Genomic DNA, 16,247 nt, shown 5'->3' with positions numbered 1-16,247 from the left:
TGCTGCACCCGTTAACTCGTCTTTTACATTAGGTATATCTCCTAATGCCATCCCTCCCCTCTGCCCCACCCCACACCATGTCCCAGTGTGTGATGTTCCCCACCCTGTGTTCGAGTGTTCTCATTGTTCAGTTCCAACCCATGAGTGACAACATGCAGTGTTTGGTTTTCTGTCCTTTTGATGGTTTGCTCAGAATGATGGTTTCCAGCTTCATTCATGTCCCTACAAAGGACATGAACTCATCCTTTTTTATGGCTGCACAGTATTCCATGGTGTATGTGTGCCACATTTTCTTAATCCAGTCTATTATTGATGGACATTTGGGTTGGTTCCAAGTCTTTGCTATTGTGAATAGTGCCTCAATAAACATATGTGTGCATGTGTCTTTATAGCAGCATGATTTATAATCCTTTGGGTGTATACCCAGTAGTAGGATGGCTGGGTCAAATGGTATTTCTAGTTCTAGATCCTTCAGGAACTGCCACACTGTCTTCCACAATGGTTGAACTAGTTTACAGTCCCACCAATAGTGTAAAAGTGTTCCTATTTCTCCACATCCTCTCCAAAAAAAAAAAAAAATACAGAACAGTGCCCCAAGGCCTGGAAGATGCGGGTTACCTCTTCTGTGCTGTGCTGTGGGAAAGACGGTCACTGTTTAAGCCACTCTTAGTGAGTTTTTCAAAAGAAATAAAGCAGTTGGATTCTCAGTGTTTTGAATGATGGTGCACTTAATAAATACGAACTTTTTTTTTTCTTTTTTCTTTTTTCTTTTTTTTTTTTTTTTGAGATGGAGTCTCGCTCTGTCGCCCAGGCTGGAGTGCAGTGGCGCAAGCTCGGCTCACTGCAAGTTCCGCCTCCCGGGTTCACGCCATTCTCCTGCCTCAGTCTCCCGAGTAACTGCGACTACAGGCGCCCGCCACTACGCCCGGCTAATTTTTTGTATTTTTAGTAGAGACGTGGTTTCACAGTGTTAGCCAGGATGGTCTTGATCTCCTGACCTCGTGATCTGCCCATCTCGGCCTCCCAAAGTGCTGGGATTACAGGCGTGAGCCACCGCGCCCGGCTTTTCTTTTTTCTTTTTTTTTTTTTTTGAGACAGAGTCTTGCTCAGTCGCCCAGGCTGCAGTGCAGTGGTGCAATCTCGGCTCACTGCAAGCTCCGCCTCCTGGGTTCTCGCCATTCTCCTGCCTCAGCCTCCCTAGTAGTTGGGACTACAGGCGCCCGCCACTACGCCCGGCTAGTTTTTTTGTATTTTTAGTAGAGACGGGGTTTCACCGTGTTAGCCAGGATGGTCTCAATCTCCTGACCTGGTGATCTGCCTGTCTCAGCCTCCCAAAGTGCTGGGATTACAGGCGTGGGCCACCACACCCGGCATAAAAATTAACTTTTATCTTTGATTTCCCTTAGCATACAATAAAAGTTTAATAACTGCATCTTGTTTTTCTATTTCCCTTCTAGCCTAAGTCCCAGCAATTCTTCATCCTTTAATTTTACCTTCCATTCCTGGTAACAGGGAGGAAGCAGGAACCCAGGGCACACAATAGGACTCAGCTTCTACAGGCGGCCACCATTTCATCAGGATTCCCCCAGACGGTGGACCCTCGGCAGCCAGCAGGGGGCGCAATGGGAAGTACAAGCCTGAGTTCATCTCTCCTTGTAGCAGAGAAAATTCCCACCCCATGGGCCTCGGGTGCCACCTTCTGGTGGATCAGACCATGTGGCATCAGTTAGTGGTGTAAACAGGACTATATTGTAACGGTATTTAATTAAGAAAATCTATTCTTTTAGGCCGGGCGCGGTGGCTCAAGCCTGTAATCCCAGCACTTTGGGAGGCCGAGACGGGCGGATCACGAGGTCAGGAGATCGAGACCATCCTGGCTAACACGGTGAAACCCCGTCTCTACTAAAAAATACAAAAAATTAGCCGGGCGAGGTGGCGGGCGCCTGTAGTCCCAGCTACTCGGGAGGCTGAGGCAGGAGAATGGTCTAAACCCGGGAGGCGGAGCTTGCAGTGAGCTGAGATCTGGCCACTGCACCCCAGCCTGGGCGACAGAGCAAGACTCTGTCTCAAAAAAAAAAAAAAAAAAAAAAAAGAAAATCTATTCTTTTAATGTACAAATATTCAATTGTAATTTATATACATTTCAAGATATAAATTGAAATTTTAAATTATTAAGGGAATTTAGTATTTAAAGTATGCAATGTAACATTTTAAAAATATCTAATGTGGTTTGAAGTCTCAAAATAAATGATACTTTCTTTTTTTTTTTTTTTTTTTTTTGAGACGGAGTCTCGCTCTGTCGCCCGGGCTGGAGTGCAGTGGCCGGATCTCAGCTCACTGCAAGCTCCGCCTCCCGGGTTTACGCCATTCTCCTGCCTCAGCCTCCCGAATAGCTGGGACTACAGGCGCCCGCCACCTCGCCTGGCTAGTTTTTTGTATTTTTTTTAGTAGAGACGGGGTTTCACCGTGTTAGCCAGGATGGTCTCGATCTCCTGACCTCGTGATCCGCCCGCCTCGGCCTCCCAGAGTGCTGGGATTACAGGCTTGAGCCACCGCGCCTGGCCAGATACTTTCAAAACTAATTCTAAATACATGTGGGGAAAAGGAAGAGAGATCAGCCTGTTACTGTGTCTATATAGAAAGAAGTAGACATAAGAGACTCCATTTTGTTCTGTATTTGTGATGCTGTTAATCTGTGACCCTACCCCCAACCTTGTCCTTTGCAAGAGACATGTGTTGCGGTGACTCAAGGTTTAATGGATTTTGGGCTGTGCAGGATGTGTCTTTGTTAAACAAATGCCTGAAGGTAGCTTGCTGGTTAAAAGTTATCACCATTCTCTTAATTTCAAATACCCAGAGACACGTACACGGCCAAAGGTCGCAGGGACCTCTGCCTAGGAAAGCTAGGTATTGTCTAAGGTTTCTCCCCATGTGATAGACTGAAACTATGCTGCTAAAAGGTTTATGGAGATGTTTGCATATGCATCTCAAGGCACAGCATTTTCCTTTGAACTTATTCATGTCACAGAGGTTTTTGTTCATATGTCTTACTGCCGATTTCCTCTTTTTTCTTTGATCCTATTGTCCTGCCACTCCCCTGTCTTTAAGATGGTAAAGCTAATTATCAATAAATACTAAGGGAACTCAGAGACCGGGGCCGGCGTGGGTCCTCTGTATGCTGAGCGCCGGTCCCCTGGGCCCCGCTTTTCTTTCTCTATACTTTGTCTCTGTGTCTTATTTCTTTTCTCAAGTCTCTCGTTCCACCTTACGAGAAACACCCACAGGTGTGGAGGGGCAGGCCACCCCTTCAATACAAATAAATAAGAATTGTTGTTATCGTTTGTTGTATTGTTTTGAGTTTTGTTTTTGTTATTGTTGTTGTTTTGTTTTTGTGTTTGTTTTTTTTGAGAAAGGGTCTCGCTCTGTTGCCTAGGTGGAATGCGGTTGTGTGATTCCACTTTACTGCAGCGTCAACCTCTTGGTCTCAAGTGATCCTTCCAAATCAGCCTCCTAAATAGCCGAGATCTCAGGCATGTGACACAGTGCCCAGCTAATTTTATTTATTTATTTATTTATTTATTTTGCGTCAGAGTCTGACTCTTTCTCCCAGGCTGGAGTGCAGTGGCGCGATCTCGGCTCACTGCAACCTCTGCCTCTGGAGTTCAAGCTATTCTTCTGCCTCAGCCTCCCAAGTAGCTTTAACTACAGGAGCACACCACCACACCCAGCTAATATCTGGCTAATTTTTTAAAATTTCATGTAGATTTGCGGTTTCACTGTGTTGCCCAGGCTAATCTCAAACTCCCAGGCGCAAGTGATCCTCCCATCTCGGCCTTCCAAAGTGTCAGGATTACAGGCATGAGCCGCTGCTCCCAGCTTAATAATGGTTTTTATTTTAAAAATATTTAAACTAAGTCTCATGTATGGTCTATGAAACAAATAAAAATAAAAATCATTAAATTTAAATTAATAAACTTTTAGAGCTGAGAGGAAGTAGTACAGGTTTTTAAATAAAATACGATTGATTTTGTTACAGCAGTGTTAAATTCATAGTAAAATTGAACAGAAAGCAGACAGTTTCCACTTTCTTCCTGACCCCACACACCGTCTCCCCCAGGAGCAACATCTCACAGGAACCTGGCACATTTGTTACCATGTATCAACCGCACTCTACTGAGTGACAGCAAAAATACACAAGTACTCACACATGGCATTACATATACAATAGCAACATTTTCCATATTATTTTTAGATATTTTTAAACCTATTACAACTTTATAGATACACGTGATTCCTCCAGGGTAACCAACCCTCCTCCCATTGCTGAAGCCTTAATGCTCCCTCTTGCTCATGGGTAACCACTTTCTTGAATTAATTATATAACTTTACCAAGCACGTTTTAATGATATTCTTCATACATGTGTCCCTAATTGACAGATACTATATTGGATGTTGGTAAACTTTACCTAAATGCCATTCTTTACATAATCTTCTTCAATGTTTCCTTGGGATATGATTTTATTTTTGAGATTTCTGTATGTTGATTTATTTAGATTTAAAAATGAGGCCATGTGTAGCTCACTGCAACCTCCGACTCCTGGACTCAAGTGATCCTCCCACCTCAGCCTCCCCAATAGCTGGGACTACAGGTGTGTGCCAGGCTGGAGAGCGGCAGTGTGGTCTCAGCTCATGGCAACCTCTGCCTCCTGGGTTCAAGCACTTCTCTTGCCTCAGCCTCCCAAGTAGCCAGGATTACAGGCACACACCACCACACCCAGCTAATTTTTTTATGTTTAGTAGAGATGGGGTTTCACCACGTTGGCCAGGCTGGTCTCGAACTCCTGACCTCAAGACACCCACCCAACTCAGCCTCACAAAGTGCTGAGATTAGAGGCGTGAGCCACCGTGCCCGGTCTGTCATTATGATTTCTCTTTTATAGAGTTGAAGATTGGTTACAATAGCAACATATTTCTAATTTCTTTACTTACTGTTCCTTTTGAAATCTCAGATCTTTTCATCATGTGACTTTTTTAATGGCACTAAAATTTATGAACTCTCTCAATCATTATCATGAAAGTCTTTTATTCTACCTCATTCTTGAAGGATTTTTGCTAAATTTGGAATTGAAGAATTTCAAAAATATGGTTGGAAATTTGATATTATGATTTCATGTGATTGGGACTTCCATTGCTGAGGTTGAAAAGTCAACTGTCAGTCATAAGGTTATTCCATCATAGGACATTTGCTTGTTCTATCTGGCACACTTAAGACTTTTTTTTGGGGGGGAGGTCATTGTCCGAAATTTCACATAGTTTATCTGAATCTGAATTTCTTCTTCTTTATTCCACTCTGGATTATCAAAAATTATCAAAATGTTTCCGAATGAAAAAAGCTTGAAGAAGACAGTGATGTCATTCCTAAGAAAGCCTAATAAAAAGCTGTATAAATTGAATGGTCACCTGGGCTTTATGCTATCTGACATAGCAGATCATATGCACATTCAGGTAGAAAAAAAGAACCACTGAGGGTGTGATCAATCTCAAGACTAAGTCAAGGCTTCAGTGAAGGAAATCAGGACAAAATGACAAAGTGAGGTGGGGACTGAGCAGAATGGGACTAGGTGTTCTAATGGGACCTTGGAAAGGAACCAAGACAATAGAAAACATGGTGGTTATTTTGTGGGTATCTAGATGTCAGGACTGAAAGTCTTTTGTCTAGATTGAGTTTATTTATTTATTTATTTATTTATTTATTTATTTATTTATTTGAGATGGGGCCTTGAACTGTCACTCAGCCTGGAATGCAGTGGCATGATTTTGGCTTACTGGAGCATCAGCCTCCCAGGTTCAAGTGATTCTCCCACCTCTGCCTCCTGGGTTGCTGGGATTACAGGTGCCCACTACCACGCCTGACTGATTTTTGTATTTTTTCTTTTTGTTTTTTGAGACGGAGTCTCGCTGTGTCTCCCAGGCTGGAGTGCAGTGGCGTGATCTCGGCTCACTGCAAGCTCCGCCTCCCGGGTTCACGCCATTCTCCCGCCTCAGCCTCCCAAGTAGCTGAGACTACAGGCGCCCGCCACCACGCCCGGCTAGTTTTTTGTATTTTTAGTAGAGACGGGGTTTCACCATGTTAGCCAGGATAGTCTCGATCTCCTGACCTCGTGATCCACCCGCCTCGGCCTCCCAAAGTGCTGGGATTACAGGCTTGAGCCACCGCGCCCGGCCTGATTTTTGTATTTTTGGTAGAGATGGGGTTTCACCATGTTGGCCAGGCTGGTCTCGAACTCTTGACCTCAAGTGATCCACCCACTTCAGCCTCCCGAAGTGCTGGGATTACAGGCGTGAGCCACCACACCCATCAGATCTGAGGTTTTATCTCCATTCCAGACATTAGGTTCTACCCTCCTTTCTGCTTCTCTCTCTCTCTGACTTTACTTCATCCTCCTTACCCCTTGGATTCTGCCTGGTACTCAGTGCCACTAGGAGAGAAGGTCCTGTTGCCTCAGTGGACCCTGCATAATGAGTAGTCCTTTCCCTGAGGTTCCGGGTAACGCCCGAGGCATCCCTGAGCTTTCTCTTCAGCACCATCAGAAGCCTCTGGGCCACCCATGGGCCCCCTTCTCCTCCTCACCCAGCTGTCACTTTCTTTGACACCTGTGCCCTCCACCTGGGTCACCTCATCTGGAGTGAACCTTTCCAGCCAGCAGTGCATCCAGCCCATCCAGCATCGCTCACAATGTCTTCAGGGTGAATTGTCTTCATCAGCGATCCCAGAGGAAGGCAGGTTAACGGCCAGGCCTGCACCATCATTTTCAGGGTCTTGCAGCGTCTCCTGGTGAAGACCTCCATGACCAGTAGGGGGAAGAGCTCCCTGAGCAGCTACTGCAGGGCTGAGATGGCCAAGGCCTGCCCCACCAGCTCCAGGTGGCTTGGTAGGCCCAGAGGCTCATCCTGATGGACATGCAGAAAAAAATATCTGGAGGACGAACCCAGAGAAATGGCAATCACATCACTTCATCAGCTCCCAGGGCCGATGCCAATGCTCTGGTAGAGGTGCAAAAGTCCTTACCTCGCCCCAGTTCCACTCTGCACTTGGTGGACACGCATCCACTATTCCGCTCCTGCTCTTACCAGAATGTCTTTCAAACACTGAGGAGGGGGCAAGGTGACCACTGGCTCATTAATTTTCATCTCTTGCTACACAAAATCTCAGTACCACTGGGAAGTGTCACTAAGGATCCTGAAAGCTATGCTCCACTTTCTTGAGGGAACATTTCTGGTCACTGAAGACCCTGAAACAATAAGAATGAGACCGTCATGTGGCCCCACAAAGCCTACATTCTCAGTTCCCACCATTACAATGCTTCGGTAGACTTTAGGGACTTCATAACATTGATGCCACTATTTTTAATTTTGAAAAATTTTAACAAGAAATTGCAAAAGCTCTATGACAGTCTTCTAGAGCTTTTGGAAGTTAGGGATAAAAACATGAATGAAGATTGCAGTGCAGATCTCTTACACAGACTCACAATTACCCACTTTGGGATGCAGTCTCAGGAAAGAAACGGATCCCATGTTCAGAACAAAGACTCCATGCTTGAGAATGGTCTAGGGAATATCTTATTTATTTATTTATTTATTTATTTATTTATTTATTTATTTTGAGACAGAGTCTCGCTCTGTCACCCAGGCAGGAGTGCGGTGGTGCGATCTTGGCTCACTGCAAGCTCCGCCTCCTGGGTTCACGCCATTCTCCTGCCTCAGCCTCCCGAGTAGCTGGGACTACAGGTGCCCGCCACCACGCGCTAATTTTTTTTGTATTTTTAGTAGAGACGGGGTTTCACTGTGTTAGCCAGGATGGTCTCGATCTCCTGACCTCGTGATCCGCCCGCCTCGGCCTCCCAGAGTGCTGGGATTACAGGCGTGAGCCACCACGCCCGGCCTGGAATATCTTTAAGGTTTTAGTAAAAACAAAAGCCTAACTTGTACATTGCAATTCCACCAATCTCTGAACTCTAATGTAAGGACGCAGAAACCAATAATTTCAAATATCAAGAAATAAAAATTTAACCAATTGTAAGTTTTTAAAATCATTTTTTTTAACTGCTTTCTTGAGAATTTTGAAAGGACAAAAGCCAAGCAAAAATCAAAATTCAAGGGATGAAGACAAAACTATGTTTAGAAGAAAAATAAAAGCCTACAACTGTTCATCTAAAACAACAGACAAGAAGTTTCTCTGGGTCAGCTTGGGCGGTACGTCACCGCCCCCCAGACTGGCTGGCTGGAGATCAGACGGGCATGCCCCTAAGAAGCGGGTGGCTTACCAGATCCTAAGAAGGGGGTGACTTACCAGATCTTACTCACTTTGCAGGGTGCTGGGACCTCTCCGAGAACCAAGCAGTAGCTCAGGTGCCAGAGTATGGGGCTCTTTTGTATATCTTCTGGAGCTTTCATTGATCTTTCTCACCGCAACCCCCTTCCCAATTACCAACTTCCAATCCAAAAATGACATCCCACTAGATCCTGAAGTTCCACTCAGTTAATACTGATTGAGTTTTCTACTTTCTTCTTCTTGAGTGATTAAGTTAGATAGGCATTTATGAAAGTGAATAGTAGGGTGAAAGTCTAAAGCTTTTTATTCATATATTCCACAAACACTGTAAAGTTTGACTAATATGTGACTGCCATAGTGATACAGGGAAGGGTTTAATCTGTTCCTGACATTAGAAAAAAAAAAAATAGGGTATTTTTATCGGGGGACCTCAAAAGTCTCAAAACGTTTCTGAGTTAAAACAGTTTGAAGAAGACAGTGATGTCAGCCCTAAAAGACAGAATAAAAATCTCTGTGTATTCTGAGGTCAGGAGTTCGAGACCAGCCTCACCAACACGGTGAAACCCCATTTCTACTAAAAATACAAAAATTAGCCCAGCATGGTGGCATGTGCCTGTAATCCCAGCTCCTCCGGAGGCTGAGGCAGGAGGATCGCTTGAACTGAGGAGGCAGAAGTTGAAGTGAGCCTTATGTGGCAGTCAAGGGAAACTATAATCTAAGGTCTACATGATTTTGGGACAGTAGGCTGCCAGCAGCCATGAGGAAGCAGGTCAGAGAGCAAGCTGACCTCATGATGAATGCTGAATATGCTGCAAGCTTGGTTTATTTTTGTTTCTTCCCTTCCCTTCTTCACTGATTACATTTATAAAGTTTAAAGGTAAGGTTTCCATTTCTTCCAGAGAAGTCTTAACCTAAGCCCTGAGACCACTCACACCCTCAGTGGCACCTCTCTTCCACCAGCACGAGTGAATAAACTGCTGCCTTAGGTGATATAAAACCCACATGACCATTTGATACATGGAAAGTTTTATTCTGATTTTGTAGTGAGGACTCCTCTGTTTTTATAAAGCTTTTTTAAGTATAAAGCGTTTTTATAATTTTGATGTGGCCAAAGATCTCCCAACAACACTACTTTCAGATTTTATTTTTCTGTCTAATGTCCGGAGCAGATGAAATCCTTCCCTGCCTCACACTCAGGACTATGAAGGTCACATATTAGTAAAAGTCCATCAGTGTTTGTGGAGTTCATGAATGAATGATTTTTTTTTTTTTTTTTTTTTTTTGACAGAATCTCCCTCGGTCTCCCAGACTGGAGTGCAGTGGCACAATTTTGCAACCATTGCTTTCTGGGTACAAGTGATCCTCTCACCTCAGCCTCCCGAGTAACTGGGTTTCAGGCACCTGCCATCATGCCCGGCTAGTTTTTGTATTTTTGTAGAGACGGGATTTCACCTTTCTGACCTGGCTGGTCTTGAACTCCTGACCTCGGGTGTTCTACCTGCCTTGTCCTTCCAAAATGCTGGGATTACAGGCATGAGCCACCTTGCCTGGCCTGGAATGAATGAATTCTTGACTTCCACCCTATTCCTAACACTGTCAATTTTTGATTCCTGAAATTAATATGGATATCTGATATGAATGGATGTCTGATTCAATCCATCAATCTGGGGAAAGCCAAAAACGCAATCAGGATTAACTGGGTGGAGCTTCAGAAATGCAATCAGATAATCACGTTTTGATTGGAAGCTAGCAGTGGATACGTGGAGGGGCGTGGGTGGGAGTTGTGATGAGAAAGGTCAATAAAAGCTTCTAAAGACCCAGAGGAGAGAGACCCAAAGTCTTCAAGTCTGGAGTTACTGCTTGGTTCTTCCTGAGGTCTGAGCACCCTGCAAACTCAGTCCACATCTGGTAAGTCCCTAATTTCTGTAAGGACACTCCCATCTGACCTACAGTCAGCCCATCTGGGATGGTGGCAGTGCAGCCTACGATGGCAGAGAGCAATATCTATCTTTTTTTTTTTTCATATGAACAATTCGAAACTTTGAATTTTTTCTTCTAAATGCAGTTTTGTCTTTATTTCAAAAAATGTGATTGTGCTTTGGTTTATGTCATTTCATAATTCTTGATGGGAGCAGTGACTCATGCCTGTTACCTCAACATTTGGGAGGCCAAAGTGGGGGGATGATTTGAGCCCAGGCGTTTGGGACCTAACTGGGCAACATGGCAAAAACCCATCTCTACAAAATATTATTTTTTGGAGGGGGCAGATGGAGTCTCACTCTGTTGCCAAGGCTGGAGTGTAATGGCACGATCTCGACTCACTGCAACCTCCACCTCTCAGGCTCAAGCAATTCTCATGCCTCAGCTTCCTGAGTAGCTGGTATTACATCCATCTGCCACCCTGCCTTGCTAATTTTTGTATTTTTAGTAGAGGTGGGGTTTCACCATGCTGGCCAGGTTGGTCTCGAACTCCTGACCTCAAGTGATCCACCTGACTCGGCCTCCTAAAGTGCTATAATTACTGCTGTGAGTCAGTGGTGCTCTGCCTCTACAATTTTTTTTTTTTTAAATTAGCCAGGCATGGTGGCATGCATCTGTATTCCCGGTTATTTGGATGGCTGAGGTGGGAGAATCACTTGAGCCCGGAAGATTAAAGCTGCAGTGAGCCATGTTCACACCACTGCTATACTCTAGCCTAGGCAACAGATTGAGACCCTGTTTAAAAAAAAAAAAAAAAAAAAATCTCAACAAAAGAGGATCTTTGGCCTTAATTTTAAAGCAATCACATCCTCACTGTAACTCTTTCACCTGAATGGAGACATGGGTGTGGGGGTGCATGCCTGTAATCCCACCTACTTGGAAGACTGAAGCATGAGAATCGCTTGAACCTGGGAGGCAGAGGTTACAGTGAGCCGAGATGGTGCCACTGCACTCCAGCCTGGGCGACAAAGTGAGACTCAGCTCTCCCACACCAAAAAAAAATTAAATTATACCACCCAGGTGATCATTGGATACATGAAGATTTCTACTGTGTTTCCTTAGGGACTGTCATGTCTGTCTTTGTAAAACTATTTTAACTCTGAAATATTTTGATAAATGTGATGTGGCCAAGGATCTCTCAACAAAGATACTTTCAAATTTTTTTCTTTCTGTCTAATGTCAGGAAGAGATTTGACCCTTCCCTATCTCACACTCAGGACAATGAAGGACACATTAGTAAAACTCCGTGTTTGTGGAGTGAATCAGTGAATGAGTCCTGCACTTTCACCCTATCCATAAATCTTTCATTTTGGTGGATGAATATTTAATTCCATCAGTTAATCTGGAAGAAAGCCAAAAATCCAATCAGGATTATCTGGGTGGGGCTTAAGAAGTCTAGTCAAATGTAGTTCTCTCTCTCTTTTTTTTTTTTTTTTTTTTTTTTTGAGACGGAGTCTCGCGCTGTGTCACCCAGGCTGGAGTGCAGTGGCGCGATCTCGGCTCACTGCAAGCTCCGCCTCCCAGGTTCACGCCATTCTCCTGCCTCAGCCTCCGAGTAGCTGGGACTACAGGCGCCCGCCACCACGCCCGGCTAGTTTTTTGTATTTTTAGTAGAGACGGGGTTTCACCATGTTAGCCAGGATGGTCTTGATCTCCTGACCTCGTGATCCACCCGCCTCGGCCTCCCAAAGTGCTGGGATTACAGGCTTGAGCCACCGCGCCCGGCCCTCTCTCTCTTTTTTTAAATCTAGCCTATTTCCCAGGCTGGAGTACAGTGGTATAATCTCAACCCACTGCAACCTCTGCCTCCTGGGTTCAAGCGATCTTCCTGCCTCAGCCTCCCTAGTAGCTTGGACTACAGGCACACACCACTGCACCTGGCTAATTTTCGTAATTTTAGTAGAGGTAGGGCTTTACCATGTTGGCCATGCTGGTCTCGATCTCCTGACCTAAGATGATCCACCTTCCTCTGCCTCCCAAAGTGCTGGGATTACAGGTGTGAGTCCCTGCACCCAGCCAAAGTAGTTCATTTTTAATATGTGTAAGAGGTGTGTATTGGAAACATCTGTGTCTTGCGAATGATGCATAACACCGTCACATAGCTTTCAAAGCTTCTCACTGAAATTTTCAATAATGAGGCTGGGCACAGGGTCATGCCTGTAATACCAGCACTTTGGGAGGCCAAGGGGGGTGGATTGTTTGAGTCTAGGAGTTCAAGACTAGCATGGAGAACATAGTGAAAGCCAATGTCTTTACAAAAAGTCATCAAATAATAGATTAGCTAGGCATGAGATCTGAGCTTCAGAGATCCTCGGTAACATTTCCCGGTGTTATGAGTTTAGTGGAACAGAGGCTAATAATCATGGACTAGGAAAGATCTTGCTGACTCTTTAGAGGTTGGGACACACTCTTCTTGGTATCAGAAGGGTAGAACTATGTCTCTGTGGCCACTTATTACAGAATGGAATTGGACTAAACTGAGGGCTCTTTCACACATGCTGGAGAAATGACTTTGGCCCTAGAAGTGGGGGTTGTAGGGGATTGGCCTGAGAAACTTGCCTTTTTGCTGGATTTTCCTCTAGAGCTTTTCCTTGCAGATTTGTCAGAATGAGCCTCCAGTCCCCATCCAGACTTCTGGAGCTGGCAGGGCAGAGCCTGCTGAGGAACCGGTCCCTGACCATCTTCACCCTGGATGAGCTGCCCCGGGAGGTCTTCCCTCTGATGTTCATGGAGGCCTTCAGCATGAGACGCTGTGAGGACCTGAAGCTGATGGTGCAGGCTTGGCCCTTCCTCCGCCTCCCTCTGGGATCCCTGATGAAGACACCTCATCTGGAGACCTTGCGAGCTGCGCTGAAGGGACTTGATACGCTGCTGGCCCAGAAGGTTCGGCCCAGGTGAGGTGACTCGGGTGGCCTGGTGGGAAGGGCCCAGGCATCCAGGGAAGGGGACAGCTGGCTCAGGTGTGGCGGGGTTGGGGAGCTAGGGTGGCTCAGAGGCTTCTGATGGTGCCCATGAGAGGCCTTGGCCATGGCCCAGCTCCTCTGGGAAAGGACTGCTGACCATGCAGGGTCCACCGAGGAAACAGGAACCTGCTTCCTCCCAGTGGAAGGTCAAGGTACTAGAAGTGGGTGCCAGGGAGAATCCAAGGGGGAACGGGATGGAGAAGAGACAGAAGTGGGAGCACTGAGGACAGAAGCAGCTGACTGATGTCCTGGATGTGGAGGGAAAGCCCAGGTCGGGGGGGGTCCTTGCTCATTATGAACTTTTCCCCCATGTGACTCACAGGAGGTGGAAACTTCAAGTGCTGGATTTGCGGGATGTTGATGAGAATTTCTGGACCATATGGTCTGGAGCCCGGGCCCTGTCCTGCTCCCCAGAGGCCATGAGTAAGAGGCAGACAGTGGAGGACTGTCCGAGGACGGGAGAGCGCCAGCCCTTGAAGGTGTTCATAGACCTCTGCCTAAAGGACAGTGCGCTGGATGAATGCCTGAGCTACCTCTGTGGGTGGGTCCACTACAGAAGCGGTCTCGTGCACCTGTGTTGTAGTAAGGTGCAGAATTACTCAATGCCCACTTCAAGTTTCAGAAATCTATTGGAAAGGATATACCCAGACAGTATCCAGGAGTTGGAAGTCAGGAGAAAGTGCTCTCTGAATCAAACAGGAAAGTTTGCCCCTTACCTGAGCCGGATGAGCAATCTTCGCAAACTCTTTTTAGCCTTCGGTTATGATGGTGAGTTATACGTGAGCGGCCTCCAGCAGTTCATTCCTGACTTGGACTCTCCATTCCTCTGCCTGTCCTACCCCCAGATGCTTTATATAAGAAAGGTCAGCAATATCAAAGAGCACCTGGAGCACCTGCTCAGGTAAGAAAGGATGGTGAGCTTTCTCTGCAGACCATACCACAGACCTTTTGTTCTTTTTCACAGTAAACGCTAGTGGGCATGTACTGTGTGCCAGCCACTGGTGATGTCACAGGGAATGGGAGGCTAAAATATCAGTGCATTACGCTCTTCAGTGCTCTATATCCTGAAGTGGGTATCACAAGACCACTCAAATAAGGGCAGAGGGATGGCCTGGGGTAGTTGCAACACAGAGAGTCATGTAGGGAGCTAGTTAGTCGGGGGTTCAGATCTAGTGAGGGTGCATTTGTGAATTCCTTTCTAGGAAGTGTGTTTAAAGTTAATATGTTGAAACTTGCTCTTCATATAGAGGAGAGTGTGAAAGAAGGGCAAGTGTATCAAACCTGTGCGTTTCACTGTAGAAGCTCTGTCCTCACAGCTTAGTAAATGCCAATGATCCTGTCTCTAATTCCCTGTCTTTAAAAGGTTCTATTGAACCCCAGGAAAAGTAGTTGGCATGGGAAAAGCGTGCTTCCTGGACAGAGGTGAGGGAGTAGGCATGAGAGTGGTATAAAGTGATAGGTGGTTTACAGACACAGACATGTCAGGGAACCTTTGCAGGCAGGTAGCCCTAGCTGATACCCATAGACCTTGCTCAGCTGAGTTCCTTGTGCACATCTCCCACTGGGCTCCTCTGGCCCAGAGATGAGGTTGTCTGCTGAAAGATGAAGTAAAGAGACTTTAAGGAGTTTGTGGCCTTGAACCAATCACACAAGCAAGGGTGAAAGGACTGAGCCTAAAATGGAGCTGCCCCTGAATGATCTGAGTCTTCATCAGGCAGCACCTTGCACCCAGACGATCATCTGATGATGGGAACAAACTTGTATTTGGGTGAAACAGGCTTCCCCACTGCAGGTTACCATAACACCTGTGTTGTAGTAAGGTGCAGAATTGCTCAATGCCCACTTCACATTTACCACTGAGATTATTTCCCAACCCCCTCCTCTAACTGGCACCATTGCTCAGAACTAACTTCTTGCTCTCCCTAGGTGCCTCAAGAACCCCTTGCGGGCCTTTGTATTCTGTCATGCTTACCTAGCTGATCAGGACGTGGAGTGTCTGTCTCAGTACCCAAGCCTCAGTCAGCTAAAGGAGCTGCACCTGATTCATATCCTAATGTGGACCACCAATCTTGAGCCCCTTGGAGCTCTGCTAGAGAAAGCTGCTGCTACTCTCAAGAGCCTCACCTTAAAGGACTGTCGGATCCAGGACTCCCAACTCAGGGTCCTCCTGCCTGCCCTGAGCCGCTGCTCCCAGCTCACCACCTTCTACTTTGGTGGAAATGAGACCTCCACGAATGCTCTGAAAGACCTGCTGCGTCACACAGGCGGGCTGAGCAAGTTAGGCCTGGAGTTGTATCCTGCCCCTCTGGAGAGTCTTGACAACAGGGGTCACGTCAATTGGGAGATCCTTGCCCCAATTCGGGCTGAGCTGATGCGGACGCTCAGGGAAGTCAGGCAGCCCAAGAGGATCTTTTTTGGTCCCGTTCCCTGCCCTTCCTGTGGCTCATGGCCATCTGAGACAGTGGACTTCCATCTTTGCTCCTAGGGAAGAGCTGGTTAGTGGAATAGATAAGCTTTCTTCTGGACCCTTGGACACTGAAATCTAGGACACAGGTGCTTTTTTTTGTTTATGGAGTTTTGCTCTCCCCCGCAGGCTGAAATGCAGTGGCACAATCTCATCTCACTGCAACCTCCACCTCCCAGGTTCAAGTGATTCTCCTGCCTTAGCCTCCCTAGTAGCTGGTGTTACTGGCGTGTGCCACCACGCCCATCTAATTTTTGTATTTTTAGTAGAGACTGGGTTTCATGATGTTGGCAAAGGCTGGCCTCGAACTCCTGACCTCAAGTGATCTGACCACCTTGGCCTTCCACAGTGCTGGGTTTACAGGCAAGAGCAGCCGTGCCCGGTGAGGTGCATCTTAAAGCAAGCACACAGCCGTGTGTTTCAGGCAAGTGCTGACTGGAAGTGGAGAAACAAAGGCGACTCAGCTGGGGCAGGACTGGGTGAAAACGCTGACTTGGCATCGATGAGG

General features: G+C 46.3%; 1 protein-coding gene across 1 annotated transcript; it reads left to right on the top strand.

The window, feature by feature from the left end:
• Window positions 1-10,185: 10,185 nt before the first annotated feature.
• Window positions 10,186-15,778, top strand: LOC715953 (PRAME family member 17). Its single transcript, XM_015110192.3, has 4 exons — window positions 10,186-10,240; window positions 12,895-13,206; window positions 13,598-14,176; window positions 15,202-15,778. The coding sequence occupies exons 2-4, from the start codon at window positions 12,920-12,922 to the stop codon at window positions 15,758-15,760; spliced, it is 1,425 nt and encodes a 474-aa protein (XP_014965678.2). The 5' UTR covers window positions 10,186-10,240; window positions 12,895-12,919; the 3' UTR covers window positions 15,761-15,778.
• Window positions 15,779-16,247: the final 469 nt, after the last annotated feature.

The sequence above is a fragment of the Macaca mulatta genome, chromosome 1 (assembly GCF_049350105.2).
Source record: "Macaca mulatta isolate MMU2019108-1 chromosome 1, T2T-MMU8v2.0, whole genome shotgun sequence".
In the NCBI taxonomy this organism is placed as follows: domain Eukaryota; kingdom Metazoa; phylum Chordata; class Mammalia; order Primates; family Cercopithecidae; genus Macaca; species Macaca mulatta.
The sequence above is the reverse complement of the archived record's forward strand: the minus strand, read 5'-3'. Positions and strand labels throughout refer to the sequence as shown.

Bases quoted from the DNA above. Each gene is read 5' to 3' on its own strand.
- LOC715953 (XM_015110192.3), top strand. From the start codon at position 12,920: ATGAGCCTCCAGTCCCCATCCAGACTTCTGGAGCTGGCAGGGCAGAGC. The intron at 13,207-13,597 runs GTGAGGTGACTC...TGTGACTCACAG, and splicing joins GCCCAGAAGGTTCGGCCCAG to GAGGTGGAAACTTCAAGTGC. The intron at 14,177-15,201 runs GTAAGAAAGGAT...TGCTCTCCCTAG, and splicing joins CACCTGGAGCACCTGCTCAG to GTGCCTCAAGAACCCCTTGC.